Source organism: Teleopsis dalmanni, chromosome 2, assembly GCF_002237135.1.
Source record: "Teleopsis dalmanni isolate 2A chromosome 2, ASM223713v2, whole genome shotgun sequence".
In the NCBI taxonomy this organism is placed as follows: domain Eukaryota; kingdom Metazoa; phylum Arthropoda; class Insecta; order Diptera; family Diopsidae; genus Teleopsis; species Teleopsis dalmanni.
In genome coordinates this window covers 133019394-133042862 of record NC_051847.1, presented here as the reverse complement: position 1 = coordinate 133042862, position 23469 = coordinate 133019394, and the positions used below count along the sequence as shown (strand labels likewise).

The 23469-nt window shown below is 29.9% G+C and overlaps 1 protein-coding gene across 1 annotated transcript; it reads right to left on the bottom strand.

The window, feature by feature from the left end:
• Window positions 1-411: 411 nt before the first annotated feature.
• LOC119675031 lies at window positions 412-8146 on the bottom strand. The gene is made up of 4 exons (XM_038086204.1): window positions 6944-8146; window positions 6682-6840; window positions 2942-3712; window positions 412-508 (listed from the first exon to the last, which is right to left on the bottom strand). The coding sequence occupies exons 1-3, from the start codon at window positions 7498-7500 to the stop codon at window positions 2968-2970; spliced, it is 1461 nt and encodes a 486-aa protein (XP_037942132.1). The 5' UTR covers window positions 7501-8146; the 3' UTR covers window positions 412-508; window positions 2942-2967.
• Window positions 8147-23469: the final 15323 nt, after the last annotated feature.

The window sequence follows — 23469 nt, the reverse complement described above, 5'->3', positions numbered from 1 at the left end:
ATTTATTTTAAAATATAGAAATAAAGTTTAGACTATTAGTTTTAGTATTTATTTTTGAGGGACGTGCATTATATGTACTGGATATTGTACCGTATGATATTAAAACTGAACTATCGTAAATTTCCAAACTTTTTTGTTGGTGGAGAACTATCTATTATTAGATACTTTATTATTTATTGTTTTTCTGTGTTATTATTTATCATTTTTAAAGAATAGTAGAGTAACTATTCTTATCCCTTACTTTATAATTACAAAAAAAAAATATAGTTGACATGTTATTATTGAAACTATAAACTATTATTAAACTAGAAACTTTAGATCTAATAAATACACATAATATATATAATATAATAATAACATGCACAATCCTTAAGGTATACAATTATTACAGAAGAAAATAAATTTAAATAATATTAAATAATTTTATATTAGAGATTCATAAATTTTAAATATTAATTATATTAAATGGAAATGTATAGAAGCAATTTGTTTAAGGCAGAGTCACAATCTAAAATACAAAATAAAAAAATATATACATGTAAGAAGAATATGAAATAAATTCGAATAAAATGAAATAGAAATTAAAAAAATTAACAATTAATGTTTGTAATATTTAAATTAAATTTGTATAATTAAATTGCAAAATAATTGTTAAAGCTACTGTGAAGAAATAGAGAATATTGGCAATTAATGAGTTGATCTCTATTAATATTTCTTTTAAAGCTTATGTTTCTGAAAGTTCTGTTTTTAAAGATTATAGTTACATAAAGGTTATAATAAATAAAATATCTATATGTATACACATATACGAATATTCGTAATTACTTACTTAAAAGATTTGAAAGCAGTATAAAAATTCTCTTATATAAAATGTTGAAGCATTATTAATATTTTCGGGATGAAATAATTTGTCTGAGATGTAAAACCAATCAAAATCACACATAATTTGGGATAATAATATAATTCATTTTTTTTTTCATTACAATGTTTTTATTCCCAAATACTTCAATTCATTGCGACAGTATCGGCTCGGTTCGGCATTGAATTGGTTTTAAAGCGAAACTTTTGACTTTTTAATGTAGTCGAACCGAAACACGAATTAAATTATTGATTTTAAATATAAGAAATAATTCCAAGACCACTGATGATAAGTATTTGGCAATACTCGAAATAGCTGTATGGTCAGCCAAAATTATAATTAATTAAAAATAATAATAATGTTTGTTATTACAATTTCACTACTGTTTAATATAAACAACTCTAATGAAAGCAATAGTTCATATTAAGAATTTAGTTTCTTTCGTTAAAAATCAATTTAATATTAGGCCTTTTCTTTTCTAAGCATGTTACAAAAGAACAAATAAAATAAGCACTATTTTCGATTTCAACTCTGAACAAAATGAAGATTTCGTTAGACTATTAAACACGTAACAAAATTTAAAGTTAAAATTATTAGTAAGAATATTTTTTTTTTACATGATTGTGAATAAAACATGAATTTTCATGCATTTTAACAGTAAAATAATAAATAGAAAACGTGTATTTGTCACGAACAATGACGACACGAAATACGAATAATTAACGAAATCATTCGTTGCCTGTTAACTGGAAATTTCGTATGTACTTCCAAAAATTGTTCACAATGGACGAATTTTTAATCTTGGCAACCATGCCATTTAAGCTGTTTATTAGTTAAACGATTTCAAAAAGGTTGGACTAAATAAGCCAGCAGTGTTGTTGTTTCATATGTTCTTTTTAAAATAAGCAGTTGTTCTTTTGTGATATGCTTAAATAAGAAACGGCCTTTTATTGATTTTACAAATTCTGAACTAGAGGTGAAAACGGAATAAACCATATTTGGAACTGAAGAATTGCTTAAAGCAGTGTTTCTCAACGTTGGTCGTATGCCCCCACAAAGGGAAAATCGATTTTAAATTACATGTAAATTGCTTTTGTTAACTTTAGAATAACGGGAACCAGAAAGTTATTTACAGCTATTGACGTATTAATATAGTAGTGCTCGACTTATTTTTAGCTTTAATATTTGAAGGAATATATATGAATTGATTTTTTTGGAGTACTTTGATTGGTTAACATGTTTCGACTTGGTATTTCATGTAACTATGTTGTGTGTTACTTTTCAGTTTAAAATACCCACGTAAAATATTCTTCATTATATAATCTCAGTTTTGTTTATTATAAAAATTGGCTAAAATGAAAAATTCTATATTCTTAGCATAAGCATTATTTAAAGTCGATTTTAGATCACTTTTTTTTTAAGATTTTTTCAGATGTTTTGTTCTTTTGAATGTTATGGTTGGTTTTTTTTCAGATTTTAAATTTTGCGTAATAGTCATGTCATGTAGAGTGTTTCGGGCTCGACAATATTGGCTCTTTCGGGCTATGGCGAAAATCAGTTATGTTATATAGACTGTCACACCAGTGTTGCCAATTTTGTATTTTTGCAATGTTTTGGTACTTTTTGATTGTGCCTAAATTTGAAAGGAAATTTTTTTATTTTCTTATAATAATTGTTAACAGTACTTACAAAATTATACGCCTTTCCTTAAAATCGGAAGGTGTAATAATTAAATTATTAGCAGTTTATAAAAAAGCTGTGTTGCTTACTGGCATTTTTTTTTCCAAAACGTATTAAAAGTGTAGTAATTTGCTCCTAAAAGGCGCAAATTTTGAAAATTCTGAAGTTTATTACTAAACAACACTGCTTTGCCCAACTGCCGAGGCACAAACAACCCGGCTCTCATGCCGAAACTTGAACCGACGTATTGTTTTTTCTCTCACTCTCAATTTTATAATTTGCATTGAAAACAACAACAATTTTACTCACGCCGTGTGCCCGAGATACTCTACATAACATGGCCCTAAGTCTGTTTAAAACATCAATAACTATGTAAATTTTATGAAATTAAATTTAGTTAACCTTCTATAAACGTTGAGATTTACAGCTCAACGTTTTTTCGGCGTGTCAACAAATTCCCATAATTTTTCCTCGGGCATCATTCGTCGCCGTGCTCTGGTCAATGGAGGAGTGTTGCGTACTTTTTCCAATTGAGCTTTAGAGTTATTTTTAGCAATCTTTCTTTTCTGTTTTGAGCCAGTATAACATTGCTGCACAGTATTCGAATCAGCAGCACGTTTTTGTCTCTTTCGTGCTGGAGCACGAATTTCTACATTTTCATTTTGCTCTACTTCAGTTGCTTCAACTAATTTACGTTTAACGCTTCTGGTTCGCCCAATAACTTGGACGTGTTTTGGTTTGTTTCTCTTTCTAGGCGTTGGCAAAGAAGAAATAGGGTCTTTTATATTAGCTCTTCTTCTTGCTTTGGTTTTTGTTTGCACTTCTTTGCGATTAGGTCTATTTTGTTTAAATAACTTTTCAGCCATAGGAGGAATTATTTTAGCTGCTCTCTTACGTGTTGGTTGAGAGGTATTTTTCGTTACCAGCAATACGTCGTCCATATTTTCGACAAAGTTAACGCTTTCTAGAAGTATTTTTTTTACCCTTGTATTTACTCGTGAAGTTCCCGCATAGGACGATGTAGGCGTTCTTTGTTCTGCTTTGTTATTATTTCTAGTCTTACGTAAGGTATCAATAGCTTTGGCACGATTAGGCCAAGGTTTAGTAATTTTTTTGGATCGCGTCATCTTAGATACGAATGCTGACTGTAGGCTTGTTTTAAACGTTACTAAACTGTAAAAAAAAAGTTATTGTTAAAGATGGTAATTATATAATTCATATAATCTTTTTTATATCCATTTAAATAAAATAAACTAATCCCATCTCTAACCTAAAAACTTAAATAAGTAATTGATTTAAATTTAATATGATAAATTAAGGTATCAGTTTTTGTAATGCAAAGCTTCATCGACATTTTCTGTTTTTCCATCGCAATAGACGAATATCACTAGACATAAGAAAACTTATTTATGTTTAAGGGGGTCAATTGATCTTTGTTTTCTGTCTATGGAAATCTTATGGAATATTAAAATAAATGACAAATTTTATTTTACCTAAATCTGCTTTCTTTCTGTGACAAAAACCGAACCTTGGTAAGAGTATATGTATATTTGCCTAAGCAAAGTTTTTTTTGCTTGGATCAAGCTCGTCCTGAAATGAAGCTATATAGTGTATAGATATACCTATACATAGATATATATAATATATGCTTATATACTGGTATGCTTATTTCATTTTTGCATACAATGATTTGCTATACATTAAATATATTGCTTTACCATATATCTATACCAGAGATATTTGGAATATAGTTAAAACTGTCATTATATGAGAACTATCGCTATCGATCATTATGGTTTGATAGCTGAGAATGTCGAAATGAGATCGAAAGGATGTGAATTGTATGATCATATTCCAACAAATTAAATAAATCCTTTTCAGTATCAGAAGTTGAATTATTGATCCAAAAAATAAAAACAAATCGTTTCTAAGCAGAGAAATGGGCTACATTTTGAATACTTACCGAGATATAGAGTATCCCTATATTAATAAATCGTCAACTATAAAAATCTCTATATCTCAAAAATAGTAATCTAGCTTGAAACACTTTTTTGTGAATTAAACATTTTTAAATTTGATGCTTTATTTTCTACATAAACTCAATCCATTGTAAAATAAAAATAAGTATATAGATAAATATTATAAAATTCAGCAAGTAAGTGAGAATATATTTGTTATGTTCTTATAAAAAAGAAAAATGATAAGTCCTAAAATGAAACTCAGGTTTGTAGTAAATCTGGAAGGCTGGCAAAAGGCTGGAATAGAATTATGTGGAAAAAAATTCAAAAAGCACACAAAAACTGAAAAAAAATTTAAATTTGAATATTAGTTCATTTTCGTCCTATGAAGTAATGCTCTATGTTCTTATATAAATGAAAGACTATAGTGAATTATGGTTAAAAAAGTATTATCAAATATTCCATTAATTTTCAAGGTAATGTTCTTTCGTAATGTTTTGTTTTATGCAACTAATCAAATTTTTAAGCGCATTAAGATAAAAAATTATTAAAAGAAAAGAAAATTTTTAAGGAATGAAATCAGGGACATCTTGCTAAAACTTAATTTCAGTAAGTAAATAATGACAAGTTTTCCCAAAATGAGTAGAGAATGTGTACAATGAATTTTATTTATTTTTTTGATAAAATAGTTTTTTTTTATTCTTAAATATTTTGATTAATTGATTGCTTTTTCACGCTTTCTGAAAATATATTTTGTTTTATTGTAATACCATTGAGATACAAATCTAGACCTATCGAGTCATTTTTTTATGTGGATTTTGCTTGAACATTATAGCACATATTACTGCATATTAATCGAATTAAGTACAATAGCCTAAACATTGCATTACCTTCTGTAACATTCTTGGTGGGTTGGTTTTGGTGGGGTTAGTCGTTACTTTTCTGTTTCATTTTACTGCCACATATGCAAAGACAAAATTCAATAACTTTTTTAAATACTATCTATGCAATTGTTTCCTTGGTTAGATTATTTTTTCAAGATTTATCTTTAGGATGTATTTCATATTCGTATACTTGAACTGTCCAAACCTAGGCATCCGTACAGAAAGTTGTTAATCATTTTAATGCCTAATAAATTGTTATTACGACCAATATTCAATTAGTTTTTACATTTGTTACTGGGCTTAGGCCGTGCCTACTACCTGCAGCATCTATAATTTTGATTAAAATGGAAACAATAGGGGTATTCAGGCAACTGATTAGTTGCTTAGTAGTTGATTACAACAAAAATTTGCACAGAAAAATGAAACTATCAACTATTTCGGTGATTCTCAGATTAGTACAAATTTAATTAATAGTGCTGCCAGTCCCAAGTGTCGTAATAATAACTTAAAATGAGCTTTTGTATAGAAATTTGTTAGCTATCTCTCTCAGCTGTTTGAATTGTGTGTAAACAATTTTCACTGTTAACGTATGTTTCGCTTTTGCTGTTGATGCGAGTGCTGCCAAGGCATTTACACACAACAAACTAATCAGATTACGCATTTTTGGTCGTTCAAGCAACTGATTAACATCAAAATGATAAATTTTTTTTATATGAAGTTTTTGAATCAACTAAGCAACTAATCAGTTGCCTGAATACCCCTAATATAATTTTAGCTAACTTTTCTATTAGATTTTTATTAGATTCTATTAGATTCAATGCTTAACCCACATTATCTTTACTTTCATATTTGAATACTTGAACTAGTCAAACCTAGGCATTCGTACAAAAAGTTTATAATCCTTTTTAAAGATTATTTCTTTCTGCAGAAACAATATTCTTATTGGATTTTTTATGGTATCTTGTCTTTCATATTAGAATACTGCAACTGTTTAGACCTATTTATCTATATCGGAAACTTATATTCTCCTTTAATACTTACAGTATTATTACTGCAGTATCTACATATTCGATTAGAGAAAACAATATAGTCTTAATTAACATTCCTATTATATTTTTAATGGGATTAATAAGTGTAACTAATGAAGGACTCAGAAATGCTTAATTCACATTATCTTATCTTAATCTATTTGCAATTACTGAAATACATATTTTAAGATTGCTAAATGAATAGGATTTAAAGATTTTAATTTTATAGTTTAACATCATTTTAGTTTATATCAATATACACACATATTTACCTTGGCTTTGGTATGTAGATCTTTGTTGCTTCAGCATTGCTACTTTCCTTGATTTTTGTGCTTTCAGCCAAAGGATCATCACAGTTTAAATTCAAAAAAATTTTTATTCCCTTACGCATCTTCGGCTTAATAACTCCATTTCCACGTGATTTGGTATGACTTTAAAATGTAAATACAATTTTAATATTTATATATATATATCAATATATATATATTAATATATTTAAAAAATTAATTAAATAATATATTAGGTGTTGTTTACCTTTTCCAATGTGTTGGGGGTACTGCTCGTATGGGAATGAAATGGCACAATTCTTTATGTAAACTATCAACGCTAGCAGTTTGCAGTCGCTCCTTGGGATGTTTATGTAACTCGGTGGGCGGGACGGTGTATTTCTTTAGAAAAGCAGCTGATGGTACAGGTCGATTAGATGAGGTCGAAGTGGTAATTTGTGTTGAGTATGTAGTGTTGTTGGTGGTGTTATTTATCAGATTCGGATTTGCGCTAGCACTTGCATTGGTTACATTCGATGTTGCTTTTAGAGTCTTTTGCACAGCGTCTTTCAATAGTTCAGTTCCACGATTTAGGCGAACCGATAGTGTCTTTATAAAGTTGGTATTATTGGAAGACTCTATTAATTTGTTGACAATCGCTCTGGGTGTAGTTTTGAGCACATTGATATTGTTGTTGCTGCTCCCATTGTTGCTGTTCTTGCCACAGGAACCCTTCGGTGTGGCGGTTGCGTTGTTGTGACATATTTTCTTGGTAGCAGCGCTCAGTGCATATGAGGCAGACTGTGCCGGCGTAGCGACAAGCATTATGGAGTAGTTTTTTTAATGCTGCTGCCACTGTTAACAATAAACATGCCACTTTTTTCTTCTATTTTTGTGTAAAAATCCGATTAGTTTTTAGTGTCTTTACATTGCACGGTTCACAACATTGTGAAAGATCAATGCCTCATCCCATCAATACACGGCACACATATAGTCAAAACAATTTCTTTAAGAGTTTATTTTTACATGAGCAAAGTTCCTAATTTTCGTAATTTTATTGTGCCGGCAAAAATAAATATTTTCGATTTTAAATATTGTATTTCAATCACTAAACAAATAAAATATATTCACGATTTCTCTTATTACACGTCTACTACCTTTTACTATTTAATTGTAATTTTACGCCACTACTCTATGTTACTACACCTTCTCTCCACTATTTTCCTTTTCTTCCTTTTTACAAATCATTATCTTACATCTTTTTTTCTATTTAATAGTTAGAACTTTTGATTAGTGGCTTATTTTTTATACATTATGCACTTCTACTTTTTTCACATTTTATGTAAATATTATTGTTTTATATTTTTTTATATAATTTTGTCCACAGTTTCTCCATATTTTTTCTTACTGTGCACGAAGGACAAAAGTTGTACAATTTTTTTGTGTGCCGCTACTATTGCACCTTCCTTTTCAACATCGTCATCAGCTGAGAACTTGGAGTCCACAAAATTAATAATCGACAATGAAAAGTCCACGCCGCGTAATACTTTTAACGCCGTAAAAAGTACGAAAGTACGAAATGTGTGTTGAACGAAGTTACACACAAAAGGGAACCCTAGAGTTCTGTTTGTAATTTCTACTGTTAATTGTTGTTGCTTTCAATAAAAAATTAAAATTTTTGACATCCAAAATTACAAACAGAATTCGCGTGTAAATCTACCATAAGACACAAAAAAATTTTTTTTTATGTACTTCACGAATAATAAGTTATATTAGATCTGTTCCACGAGCTACTCGTAGTAAAACTCAAATAAAACACAAGAAAGGTACTAACTGAGAGCGTAACACAAATAAACTGTCAAATTACGCTCTTTACACAGATTGTCATGGAACAAGTCTGATAAGAACACGAGTACCGCGCAAATAAACAATACAAAACTTTAAATTCAAAACAAAACAGCTGATTCACACTTTAACACAAATTTTACTTGAAATAATATGTAAAGTAAAAGTCGAGTAAAGTCTGTGTAGCATTTTCAAGTTTCGTCATGGATGTTAAGCTTTCTTAAATACTCTCATTTACTCGTAAATTTGCTGGCGGAACGCATTTGTGTATACACAATGTTACTCAAAGTTATTACGAAATATTATTTATTTTAAATTATGTTCTTCGTTTCTACTTCATTTTATTTGCCAATTCTCAGATGCGTCTTACTATATATATTACAAAACTACAATCGTGATTTAAAAAATTCGTATTAATGAAGGATAGCTTTTCCTTCTTACCTTTATAGCCAGCTTAATTTTCGAACGAATTAATTCAGTATTTACATTTATAACATAGAGTAGTACATTATTTATCATTTATTACTTTATGTTACGATGTGGATGTGTAACTTATTTTGTTATGAAATAATCAATTTAACAACAGAAAAAACCAGCAAAGAATACATTCCACAAATTGAGACAATGAATGATTTTTTTTACTACGATTTTTACTCACAATACGGCTTTTCATACGCAAGTAATGTGTTGTGAGTAAGAATGGAGAAATGGAATGAAGTAAATGTCAGTCTGCTGAGATGCTAAAAATAGATTTTATGGGTTTTATAGCAAGTTGGCGCCTGAGAGTATGCAATATTTTTGTTGACGCAGTTAGAACATTATGGCAGTAAATATAAAAATTATAGTATATATTTGATTATAGGAAAAGTAATTTAGAATAATTTATAGAATTTAATAAAAATAGGTAAATACTAAATTAGTTTTTTTTTAAAATTACATTTAAAAATATATAAAATATATATTATTATGTTGAGGCAGGTTGAGTCAGTGCATTTGAGCACTTTTATTCTCTTTTAACTGCGAGGTTAACCGTCTCTACGCCTTTATTGGATTATTGTTTATCACTTCATGAAGCTAAGCAATAATTGACCTCAGATCTAATTATTTTGAAAACCATAATATATTGTTCTTGAAATGTTATATAGACAATAGCTATTATTTTATTTAAACAATTAGTATTTGTCTAATTTACAATGTCTAATTTTACAAAAAAAATGTGTAGTATGATTCTAAGCAATATAGTATCACAGATATTTAATACAGTGCAATTCCTCATAAAGGACGCTTTAATAACACGACGCGGACACTACATTTTAAACTAATTTGGTCAAAAAATCTCTCATAAACGGATAAAATTCAGAAAAATACAGAACAAGTTTTTCAAAAATCTGCAGTCCTCCTTAATAGAAATGCTATTTCTTGTGTTAAAAATGTTTAATTTGAGTCACCAATAATTTATTTCATATAATTTACAAATTACTTCGATCAAAATATTTCAGAAAGAGGACTACCTGACAAAACTCTCACACTTAAATCCAAAAATTGCATCCGCCTTGAATTTCAATTTTCAAAAATATATGAAAGTCTTATTCTATACTAAATTTCCAGAAGGAAGTTTCCAAATTAATGGAAACTGACAGTAAATAGTTCAAAATCTAACCACATAGACTTTACTAACAAAAGAGAAAAATCAAATTTCATTATTTCTAAATAGCGTAAAAATTCCAGGAAGGTAGGTACACGTCAAGAAAAAATTAACTGAGCTAAATATAAGATATAAGAAGTTAACTTGGTTTATTGGAAGGAGATCTAAAGTATCTCAGCAAAACAAAGTTATGATTTACAAACAAGTCTTCAAGCCGGTATTGCTCTATGGTGTCCAAATTTGGGGTTGTGTAAAAAAACATATAATAGATGTAACGCAAAGGTTCCAAAACAAAACCTTCAGGGATGCAGTTAACGCTCTGCGGTATGTGCGAAATGCTGATCTACACCGTGACCTTGAAATACTAACTGTCAAGCAAAAAATGCAGAAGGCTGCTAAAACACATTATGACAGGCTGAGTCAACACTTAATCAGCACCATTCCGGCGTTACTTTGCGATGGCACACACAGACGCTTATGCCGCTTCAAACCAAATGACCTTTTGAGGCTTTTCAACCAGCAAGGAGATGATTAGCTCAGATCTATATGCTCACCTTAGATAAGTAAACTTACTTGTAATATTAATTAAAAAACCTCTTGTTAGTCGATATGACTAGTTGTTGTTAATTTAAATTTTTGTTTAAATATAATAAAAAAAAATTCAAATGATCATTTAAGTGCAATTTAAACATAATTTTTGTGCTCCTTCTTATAAATGGATATCTGCCATAACCGAACAAAAACACTGCGACGATGAGTGTCCGGTTATGAGAAATATCAATGTATATATATATGAACAAGCTATGTTTGATATTTGTCAACTAAATTTTTGAAATTTGGCTGTTAGATCACCGTTCAATAACCAATAACCAAGGTTTTCCATGTGAATAAACAACTGTATACGTCCTCAGAGAGCAAATCACAAAAGCTTAACTGTACAACTAAATTGTGACGTCATGAAATTCATGTTTTATGAAATTTAATTTTTCAGTTTTTCAAATTCCTCCAAGAACTTTTTGTTTTGTATGCGACATAGGACATACATATATATATCATTTTATTACATTGTTAATTTTATATGCCGGCATTTATTTACTGAATGCGATCATTAATCCTATCTCTTCAATTTAATCGCGTAAGCCTGACACAGGTATATTATTTATTATAATTTATGTTTACAATAAAATGTTTGCTCCATAGCAAACATTAACTAAGACTGATACTTCAAATATGTGCTATTATTAATCATTTTCAACTTCCCTGTCAATATGGGACACGATGTACGGCTTTAGAAATATATTTACCTGAATCTATATATTTCGATTATTAGAATTAAAATTGATTTTATATTATATTCTTAATTATCGCTTAATAATTTTAAGAAATTTTATATATGTTACTTAGATCTAGAAAGTGAACTACTTGGGTTACTTGGCTAATGAACGTTGACTCTGAGCTTCAAATTTGGCAAGATTATTTGTAATAAAAAAAAATTATTTACGAATAATTATATATAACAAAGACCACTGATGATGGGTATTTGGCGATACTGGAAACTTTAAGAAGACTAATTAAGATTCCTTGCTATATTAGAACAACAGACATGCATAGAGATCTAAAGATCGACACAGTCAAAAAACATATCAAGGACAGAGCCCTAAAATTATTCACAAATGTCGATACGTTGTCCAACTCCGCCCTAGCAAACCTTAAGTCCACCTCAGGACACACAGGAAGATATGCTGATCTACGGTCCGTCATCAGTTAAATGATAATTAAATGATAATAATTTTAGTATAGTTAAAGCTTATTGTGGGGCAGGGATAAGCCCCTCAAACCTCAACAATAACAACAACTAGTTTTCGAAATTCCCCTAACAAAACGCAATAGTTTCTATTAAGTTAAATTGTCACTGCCGTCATAACTAACGTTAAAATTACATTTATCTGTTTAATCAAAACATTACAGTGTACTCCTAGTCCAGACTTCAGACACCTCTATATAATACCCTTTCAGTCAGCTAGCGTTTTTACTGTGTTGTTCACTGTGGTATCAAAATCCGATATTCTTATTATATGCATTAAAGATATTGCTTGTACTATGAAAATAAAAACCCAGTTTGTCGTTACAGAGGTGTTTTTATACATAATTACTTTAGTCAACTAACGTCTTTTATATTTTTAAGTAAACTCGTTTTTCTCAGCAGACATAGGCTGCTGCTTTACAATTATTATTTGATATATAAATACATCATTGACCGCTCGATTGAGCAACTTCAGACTCCCCTCAAACACTCCAATGCAATCTTCATATATATTAAAACATCTAGATAAATCATTTGTTTCAATTTTAATGATATAGAAAATATAGTGCAAATTAATTAAACTGTATGAGAATTGCTTTTTTCGATTGACTTTAAAGTCATTCTGTTTTAATAATTTAGTTGATTATATAAACTTTTTACGCTCTGTTTTGACATGATATATTTTTATATTTAGCAATATTACTACAAAAATAAAATTATATTTTCATCTCACATTTTAGATTGGAAATTTTTTTTTTATTGGAACTTTTAATAAATATTAAACAAAATATTTAAATATCATTGATCGCTTAGGACCTTTTGAAAGTACTCTAATAAAATTTTCACATGTATTTTTCACATATATTTTAATTAATTAATTGAATTAAACTGTATGAGAATTATTTTTTACGATTGACTTTGAAATCACTTCATTGACTTTTCAGCTGTTTTTAAGCAACATATGGCTTCCCCTTTCGCATTAAGATAAAGTTTTGTAGTTAGTGGTTTCCATTCCATAAAAATTTTAAATGTTTAGTACAAATAACTGCATAAATAAAATAATATTTTTATGTCATATTTTAGAATGAAAAATTTTATATTTTAATTTTTTTTTAATTATCATTGGATTGTTCAAGCAACTATGGACTCTCTAAAAACTCCCCAATGCAATCTTCACATATATTAAAATTAATACATTAGGTGTTCAACCATCAAATTAGACATAGGATGCTATTGGTATCTATCTATTTATAATAACTATAATGCAAAAATATTAGTTTTAAAAATCTTTCTATTGCTTTCATATTAAGAAACTTAATTTTCCAAAAATGTATAGGCAACCTCCGACATATCTGCAGATAACATGGATATATCATACCCAATATATTATCTAAATAAACATTGTTTAAAAATCCCAAACTATCCTAAATTTCTTTAGTGCTAAAATCTATTAATTTGAAAACGTCTTTGAGTTCCATGCCGAATGTTAACGCATCCGTTGTAATGCCTCTACATTTTTCATATATGAACGAAGGGCGTGTTTGCGCATTCGCGTAAAAATGATAGGAGAACAGCAGGTTGGCGTCATGCGAATGGTTTCCACCTCCGCAATGAGTGCAAAACCAATAAGAAGAAGTTCTGAGATTCAATCTATGTCTAAACTGCTTCTGGGAATGTTGGATATATTACTAAATATATTCTTAAGAATATTTTATTTTATTTATTATATTTTTGAAATTTTAATTTCTGCTAAAAGTTTATCAAAATTTGCATTACTTCAGTACTGTATTAATCCAGTAACTCTTAAATGTTGTTCAGAGAAATACTGTTGCCTGAAAACTTCGTCAGTGTTCGACTAAAATTTAAAAATGTGTAGATCACTAAATTGGATATTAAGATGAAGAAGAGTTCAAGCAAATTTTAAGTTCCACAAGCAATTATATAATAGAAGCCTTAATATATAGAAGTGAATTACTTTAAATATAATATAATAAAGTAGCACTAAAGACAATTGGAACTAACAATAGGAACTAATCCATACGCATGAGCTGAAGATATATAACACATTTTTAAAACATTCCTTTGAAAACTCACGACTTGCCCAACCCAAAAGAAGGGAATTAATCTGACAAATCTATAAAATTCTCTACGTTTCCAATTTTAAAGGATGGCAGTTCTGTTAGATCAGTAAAAAAAGAGGCCCAAAGATTTTGAATCTTTTACATAGTCAATGATGGGTTCCAACACATGTGAAGTACAGTTTTGTCCTCATCTGCAGTGCCAGAACTCCAGATGAAATCACTAGGGAGAATACCAAGTTTTATTGTTATAAGCCTTCAACAGGTGACTGGTACGAATTTTGTTTGTCTTGTAATTTGACTAAAATATTTATTTACCTAAGCAAGTGCTTGTGTACATTTCTTTGAATTCTGAAAAAGTATTCGTTCTACAGGCCGTAAGTCATAGGACTTTATATTTGGACTCAATGCAAATATAGTATAACATGCTTGTTGATGACTAGAGAAGAAAAACCTGTTATGTTATTCTTCAGGATTATCTGGATTAAGCCTAAAGCAAATCGGTGTGCTATTCTAGAATTCGCTACACAGTCTTACCAGGCTAGGAATTTACCGATCTCTTGTGTTTACAAGCGCATGTAACTTGTTACAAAACATTTAACCTTTTCCCAAAATGCACGAAAGTGAAATTAAAAACGTTTTCCAGCTATATACATCATAGCTGTCCAAAGCTCAACCCACAGGCCACATGCGGCCTGCGGATAATAAATGTGTGAAGTGCGTCATGTTTCTAATCTACCATAATTATAATTATAATTTTCCCTTGATATCTTTTGGTAAAAGTACATTATTTTATAGGAATATCATATCCTAAAAAAATTCAAATAAATAAATTAATAAAACTAAATTTATAATTATCACTGTATCTCCAAAACATATATGGACGTATGTATTTGTTTCTGCGGCCCTTCAATATATACAGTAATTTAGATTGGTTCGCGAAGGTATCTGGTCTGGATAATCCTGATCTACACGATATCACGATGATGTCAGATTTGGATCCCAGTAGTTATGACTTGTTTCCAAACTTGAAAAGTTGGCTACAGGGAAAGAGATTTTCACAAATGATGAAGTGGAATAGGAAACTTGATTTGGAGGACTTGATAAATCGTTTCATTCAAAAGATATACATATATTGGATACGAATCGTTGGACTCGTTGTGTCGAGGTAAAAGGAAACTATATTAAAACATTAAATATAATTTTACAAAAAAATCCCAAAGCTTTTTATTTTTTAGGCCGGGTATTTATCAATTTTCCTAGTATTGCTAAAATTGACGTTCACCTTGCAGAAGACCAAATCCTCGTGGAACTTAGGTTTCTGTGTCAAATATACAGAAAACTAGCACAAACTAGACAAGTAAAGTTTGCATCATATGCAAACACATATACCACATATACCAGTTCGAAAGAACGGGAGAAGTTAATATTGCAACAGGATACTGCATGGGTGTATTGTATCCACGTAAACTTAACAACACCAGCAGTAATGATTAAAGAAAATGTAAGACACCAGAAATCAAGGAAAATCTGGAGACCCCAACCTGTTATCTCTTGAAAGCTCGAAGGAAATTCTGTAGAGCTACCGGTTTGAAGGGACTAAAATTTGTTTCTGATGTTGGAGTGTTGTTATAGATATTTTTGATGTTATATAGTGAATTATCTCGTAAAATTTGCAAAACACATAAATCGTAAGTAAAGTGTATTGATATTAATTATTTTTTAGGACTGTAATCTAGTTTCACTACGGTGTGATTGGGTTAATGCTTAATATATCTACTACCTGTAGATAGATCTATCTACCTATCTACCTATGTAAAATCGACCATATTAAGAAGCAAAGATTTTTGATATTTTATCGATATTGTGATTAATGCACTACAATATATGCGTATAGTTTATTTTAAATATTTAATGAATTTTAAAGGTATTAAAAAATAATAGAATGGAATAAATTCAATAAATCATTTTTAAAATGAAGTTGATTTTCAGTTGATATGTGTGGGGCTCATCTCCGTCACAGTCAACCTTCCTTATTCTTCAAGATGTTATATTGTTTCTGATGAGTCTGTTACCTTTATTGTTGTTGTTTCTATAAAATGGAACATTGATTAAGCATTATTAGTGATTCCTGTTGTTTATGTTTCATATCATATTAGAGTTGTTGTTGTTGCTATTGAATTGTAACATACTAGTAAATACTTCCATACAATATATGAGTACCCCTACACACATCAATATTGGTCGTTCTCGTAACAATAACTCAATGGAAAACAACAAATTTTTATTGTAATTTTTCACAATAGCTGCGGGCGCAGTGGGACATTTCACACCAATAACGTGAACCACACCGCAGCCTACCCTTGCCCGAGCAACTCCAAATGATTTGTGCTGAGTGGAAATGTTAATGATAAATTTTATTTCGATTTGTAACTGATTGTGGTCCATATGCTGAACCGATTTATTATTTATTATTAACATTTTTTTACATTTAAATTTTTTTTCTTTGAGTCAAAGCATAATTTAACATTTGTTGTGGCAAGTTTAACAATTTTCTTAAAATTTTTATTTTATAAAAAATGAAATAATTTTTTACATTTCGAAAGAAGTAACAAATTGTTAAAAATAATTATTTCAATTCTTCTTCGCATACAAACATTTTAGTTTTCTTCCACATATGCCATAAAATATTGCCTAATGAACTTTCGTGTGAATACCAATCGGAACTCATTAATTTCATTTATTTGAAATAAATGATTTTAAGGCATTTCAATTAAATTTTAATGATTCAAATTTTTTGAGGATCGATTTAATTTGGCGTGGTAGTTGCAAAGCATTTCCAAGGTGCCACGAGTACAAAAGTATTTGGTAATGTGAATTATTAGTAATTAATACATTTACGATACATTTACGACAAGTTATATTTAGATTCTAAGGCCTATAAAGGCTTTATATAGTTATAGAATAGTCTTATAACAGCTATAGGTTTTAAAAATTTTTTTAAAAATAAAGAATTTTAAAAAATTCCGTATTAAAAATGATAAATATTATAAGCAATAGTGTATAAAGGAGGCCATCGGTCGGGCGGCATGCTTTGAAAGCCGTTAACAATTAAAATAGTGATAGTGATATTCTCTCTTTTGCGATTGTTTCACAGTTTTAGGTTGTTTTAAATCTGTTGAGTTCAAATTCGTTAATACGTTTTTTCTAGACAACTGTGCTCCTCTGAATTGCTTCCGTGAATAAGGAATATATATCATTATTTTTATTTTAAGAGACGAATTTCGTATGTTTAGTACACTTGCTATGAATAAACAGATAAACATTTTTGCGTTAGAAACCCCTATATGAACTTCCTTTAATTTTCTTTCACAAAGGGGGTTTTTTTTAAACAACCTGAAGAAAAGAACCATATAAGGCAATATTTGAAATTTGAGAAAGGATGGCTAAGTCAGAAGAAAGTCCTTAGCCTTTCCACCGATTTTAGGTAGCATAAATTTTGTATGCCTACATACTTCGTTATTTCACTATTTATTGTTTGATTCAGATTGAGTCCAACCAATTTGATTACTGCTATATTCAAATATAATTTTGTGATTTTAAAACACTTAATGACATTTATTGTATTAAATGTCATTTATTGTATTTAATGATATTTATTATAATAAATTAATTTTATTGTAATGAATAATGTTTATTGTAATGTATAATATTTTTTGTACTAAATTATATTTATTGTAATATATTATATTTATTGTAATATATTTTATTTATTGTAATACATTTTATTCATTGTAATAAATTTTATTCATTGTAATTAATTATATTTATTGTAATAAATATTGTTTATTTATATTTATAAAAAAATGTATTTATTGTAATAAATTAAATTTATTGTAATAAATTTTTATTATTATAATAAATTATATACACTGCAATAAATTATATTTATTGTGATAAATTATAATCATAGTAAATTATATATATTATAATTAATTATGTTTTTTATAATAAATTATATATATTATAATATATTTTAATTATTGTAATAAATCAAATTTATTGTAATAAATTATATTCATTGTTATTATACTTATTATATTTATATTATTATTTATGAATTCGCTTATTATTTATGGTAATAAATTATATTTGATGTAATAAATTATATTTATTGTAATAAATTATATTAACTATATTTAATAATATTTATTATGGTAAGTTATATATATTAAACTAAATGACATTTATTGTAATAAATGATATTTATTAATGAATATAATAATTTAATTTTAAGTCCAGCGAGTTCTTGGGTTAACCACACAGCTGTTTATGAACCGTTACATATCGATCATACGTGGTTTTTTGGAAATATCAATTGATTTAATCGTGCGTTTATCGTTTTTAAAGTACAAAGAATTAAACTCTGTCAAATTTCGGCTGTGGAACAATAATTAGCAATAATGCAGTTAATTTATATAGCTGAGAGTTATGTGTTAGTTTTTAATAACACAGTAAATATCAGGCTTAAAACTTTCTTTCAAAACTTTATATTGAAATACTACAAATTAAGTGTACACCATCAAATTTAATAGGGTTTTTTTCTAATACTTGCGCTGATGATGGATATTAGACGTTATCCGAAACAGTTGTATATTCTTGCCCAAGAATTCACTTTTTTCATTTAAAATCGAAAAAAATTTTTCTGATTTGAAAATAATCTTACTTTACTCCCTTTGAAATCGAATTTTTGTTATAGGATAACATTAATTTTTTCCATATTTTTCGACTGTTACAAAAAAAAAAAACTACAACTTTTTTTTTTTTTTTTTTTTTTTAAACTTCATTTTATTAAATACAATCTATTCTATTCATGAATAATAAGTACTACTTATGGCAATAACAATATATGATTGACATGTACGAGACTACCCAGTGGTAATCACCGCCTTATGAAGAATTACAATTTCTAGAATCTGCTCGGCAAATCCGAAGTTGCGAAGCGTATTAATCTCCGAATGTTAAAAGTATCCCTCGTTAGGCCTGCGGCAAGGGGGTTAGGATGAACTACCAGTCGTGAGTGATAGTTGCTGCTTATCTGCTGTATTGACTCGTACACAGTAGGGATGCCAAGATCATGATGTAGGACGTTATTCGGGATAAACCATGGGGCGTCGGCGCAGATACGTAGTATTTTTGATTGAAACCTCTGAATCATATCTAGGTTTGACTTCGCTGCTATACCCCAGATGGGTATACCGTACGTCCAGATTGGCTTTAAGACGACCTTGTATAAAAGTATTTTATTTTGTAGCGATAATTTGGATTTGGGATTAAGTAGCCAGTAAAGTGAGCGTAGCTTTAGTCCTAACTGCTTCCGTTTTATAAAGATGTGGTGACGCCAATTTAGACGACGATCGAAATGTACACCTAGATATTTGGCGTTTTCAGCTTGCGGCAATTCACGGCCATTCAGTCTAACGGAAGGGCAGGTACCGTGGCGGAGTGTAAAAGTAGTTTGAACTGATTTGTTATCGTTAGCTTCAATGTGCCAAATGTCTAGCCATGCGTTGACATCGTTCAGATTACTTTGCAAAAGTTGTGAAGCTACTACAGGATCTGCGTGTTTCGCCATCACTACAGTATCATCCGCAAATGTTGCAGTGTATGTTTTAGCGCTGAGTGGGAGATCTGCTGTGAACAGAGTATATAGAGTAGGACCCAACACACTTCCTTGGGGAACTCCAGCCTCTATTTGAAAAAGTTCAGTGTGACAGCTATTCATTTTAACCATAAAGTGCCGATCTAGTATATATGATTTTAAGACGGAGAAGTAGCTATGCGGGAGTTGAAACTTTAATTTGTAGAGAAGTCCAGTGTGCCATACTTTATCGAATGCTTGTGTTATGTCGATAAAGGCTGCTGTGCAGTATTCTTTATTTTCCAATGCAAGTCTTGCAAAGTTGTATACTCTATTTACTTGTTCAATAGTAGAGTGATGTTCGCGAAACCCGAATTGGTGGTTGGGAAAAACTACAACTAACGAGATATTTTTTTTATATCTCGTTAACGAGATATTTTTTTTAACTGTTGTTATAACTTTTCATACGAATCGAAAGAATGTTCGATTGTGGACCAGAAATAATCTTTTTCTCATTATTTTAGACATAACTTATATATACTTTAAACTATTTTGAATAGAATTGAAGTCTTCTCCATTGATATCTTCCTGGCGTTACCCCAAACTTCAATACAACTGAACAAATACCCTTAGCTACTCGCATTGGAAGGAGAAATCACTTTGCATTTTAATTTGACATTTCGAACTCATAATTGATACAAAAACCACAATAATGATTAAGAGTATATGTAATTATCTATCCGTAATGAAACCACAAAACAGTAGCACATAAATATATTTAATCTGGCAACAATGTTGCAACTAAGTTTGCAATTATCAAACAAACATTATAGTGCACACGACTAAAACCGCAAATATGTTGTTCGATTGTGGTTGGATGAAGAGACTTGCAGCTGCTTTGTGGTGGTTTATCTGACGAAAAAGCATATAAAATATATTTTTAATTAATATTTAAAGGGAAATAAATCTAATAAAATCATTAAAATTGCAACTGCAATGGCGGCTATTAACTGCTACCAACTTTACAGTGCGTAATAAAAGCTATTAATTATTTTTATGTGCAATTAACTTTGCAACGCTGCTACAACATGCAACATGGCTACCATAAAAAACAATGCCAACAATGCCAACAAGAGCAGCAACATCTACTACTACAACAATTATAAGATTAAACTAACAATTTACCTTGCATCGCTTAGTTAAATAATAAAAAATTGTGGCATTAATATTGTGGCAACATTTTGCTCTTTGGTTATTGCTGAATGAAGTGCCGTTCGAAGCGCAAGTCGAAGCGCAATTCGAAGCGCAGCAGTAAGATGAAGAAGCGGAAGAAGAAACATGCTTAGTAAAAGCATATTAAGAAGAAAAATTGCCTTTTTGGAGCATAATGTACCACCGTATTGAACGGCAACATGGGCTTGCTCCTCTCCACAATATTTTGTTGTCATCATTCATGCAGGATGTGCTGTTTACATTGACGTTGCCAACACAGAAACCAATCGAAAGATGGCGCCTGCTGTGTACAAAATTGATCAGTGGATCCCTGCCGTTTGAACTATGACGCGATATGTCATCATATTTCGCATGTGCCTGCATTCCCTGTCCTTCTCGAATAATTTCCACAGTTGTGGAGGTGTACATTTAGGCAAGGCTCTTGCAGTGAAGTGCATGGCGTAAATACAACCATTTAAGCACATTGCAGCAGCATATTTCTCACTTTGTCAAATGTTTTGGAGAAATGATTTTCATTTCCAAGCGCCAATCCATAAACATTCCCGACTAAAAACAAAAACTAAAACGAAAACTATAAAGAAATAAAGAAAAATTGTCATGGCTCGCATATTTGCCAGTTAATTCAGTTTGCTCATCTAGCTACTAATTTATTTGTCTACTCCTGGCTAACAGTCCTTACTAAGTGGTTGTCCGTTTGCGAAGTGGCTCTGGTATGCGTTTGGTCAGTTTTACTTGAATTTGGCTTAGAATCAACATTTTTTACTGTGGCTTTTAGATAATTTTGATTTTTTTCCATTTTGATCTGGCAGAATTGCTCCCCTGAGGCGGCCACATCATGATGCAATTGCAACCGCTGGTATACGTAGCAGTTGCACTGCGGCTACTGCTAATAAATTTCTAGTAAATTATATTAGAAGTGATTTCACATTCAGTTTTACTTTATTTAGCAATTTTGATAACAAGTCTTCTATAAATTTATCAATTTAATTATATGAATTTTTAATAATTTAATTTTGATGATGATTTGTTTTATTTTTGAAATAAAATATTAGGGATAGATAAAATACAAGAGCATGTACATTCATTTAGAACAGAGCATTCCAACTATCAGATCTTATGTACTGCTATTCCGCTAACAGAACAGAAGAAATTTTACTATAAGAATCAAATTCCCTCGTCGCTTTTTGAAATTCTGATGTCAGTAATATACCATTGAAATAAACATAAAAAAATATATTAAAATGCAGCGTTATCTACTCGCTTTGCTATACATATATATCCTGATATTCATAATACATGAAAGAATTGTTTTTCTTCTCAATCCATCTATCTATAAGGTACTCCTTTTAAAAATAGCTAACATAGTACATAGCATGAATAGAGTTTTGGTCGCTCAGTGTAGTAAAATACTATAGTAGATCTACGGTTCTAATACACACCTCTCAGTGAAGAGAAAAATACTCAATAGTTTGTTTGAAAAACCCTTTTAAAAGATATTATAATAATTGATGGGATAAAACTTTTGTCACAATATTCTCCTTTCTGTATCAGATAAAAGCCGGACAGTAAAAAAAATATGACTAGAAATCTCAGGTCACCTGCCAACAACATTTGCTGCATTCTAGGTACTAAGGATGGATGTTCATTGTATTTGCAAGTGAAAACCAGATCTCCAGACTAGCGGTTAGCCAGGACTTCGAATTAGAAGCGCTGTATTTCCACTGATATCCAATCATTCAACAGAATTCAATTAATACTACAAAAAGGTTTCGGCTAAACGAATTGTTTAAGTCGACCTTGTTTCTTACCCAGAAAAAAGTACTGGCGCAACTTGTTCTAACGAAAAGATGATCGGCACATTTTACCTTCAAGTATAATATGATGCTGTCGTTAAAGTTAACGACATAAATCACTACAGACATAATGTAGGTGGAATAGCACGTTGGAATATCTTTAGCTACTGCGCGACCATAAAATAAATAAACTATGTATTATATTGCTGATTAAAGATCAAACCAAAATATCAGTAGATGTTATGGAATTTCTTATATAAATGATAGAGAATCTTAACTTCTATGTGTCGTTTCTTTAACGACTGTTTACTTTCTAGTGATAACTCAGATAGTTTATGTGTGAAAATAAAGTGCATTGCTTATTTACTTAAATGTTCATAATCCGTTACCGAGTTTATGCCTGACGCAGCACTTGTCTTCATGCATCTCTGCTGTGTGCGCGCCATCTCGTACATCAAGTACGGTTAGTGCTTCCTCAATTTAAACAGTCCACAAAAGACACGATCTATCTCTTTATGTTCTTCCTTAAACTGCCACTTTGAATACCTTTTTTTTTTAGAGCATTATCATCCATTCATACGACATGACCTAGTCAGCGAAGCTGCTGAATGTTAATTCACTAAAATATATCAATGTTGTGATAAGGCTGGTACAGCTCGTGGTTCATTCGGATATGGTAGTTATCGATTGTCAATCTTACAAAAAACTTTTCTCTCGAAAACCTCTAGTACTGCTTCCTCATTTTGTGGTAGTGT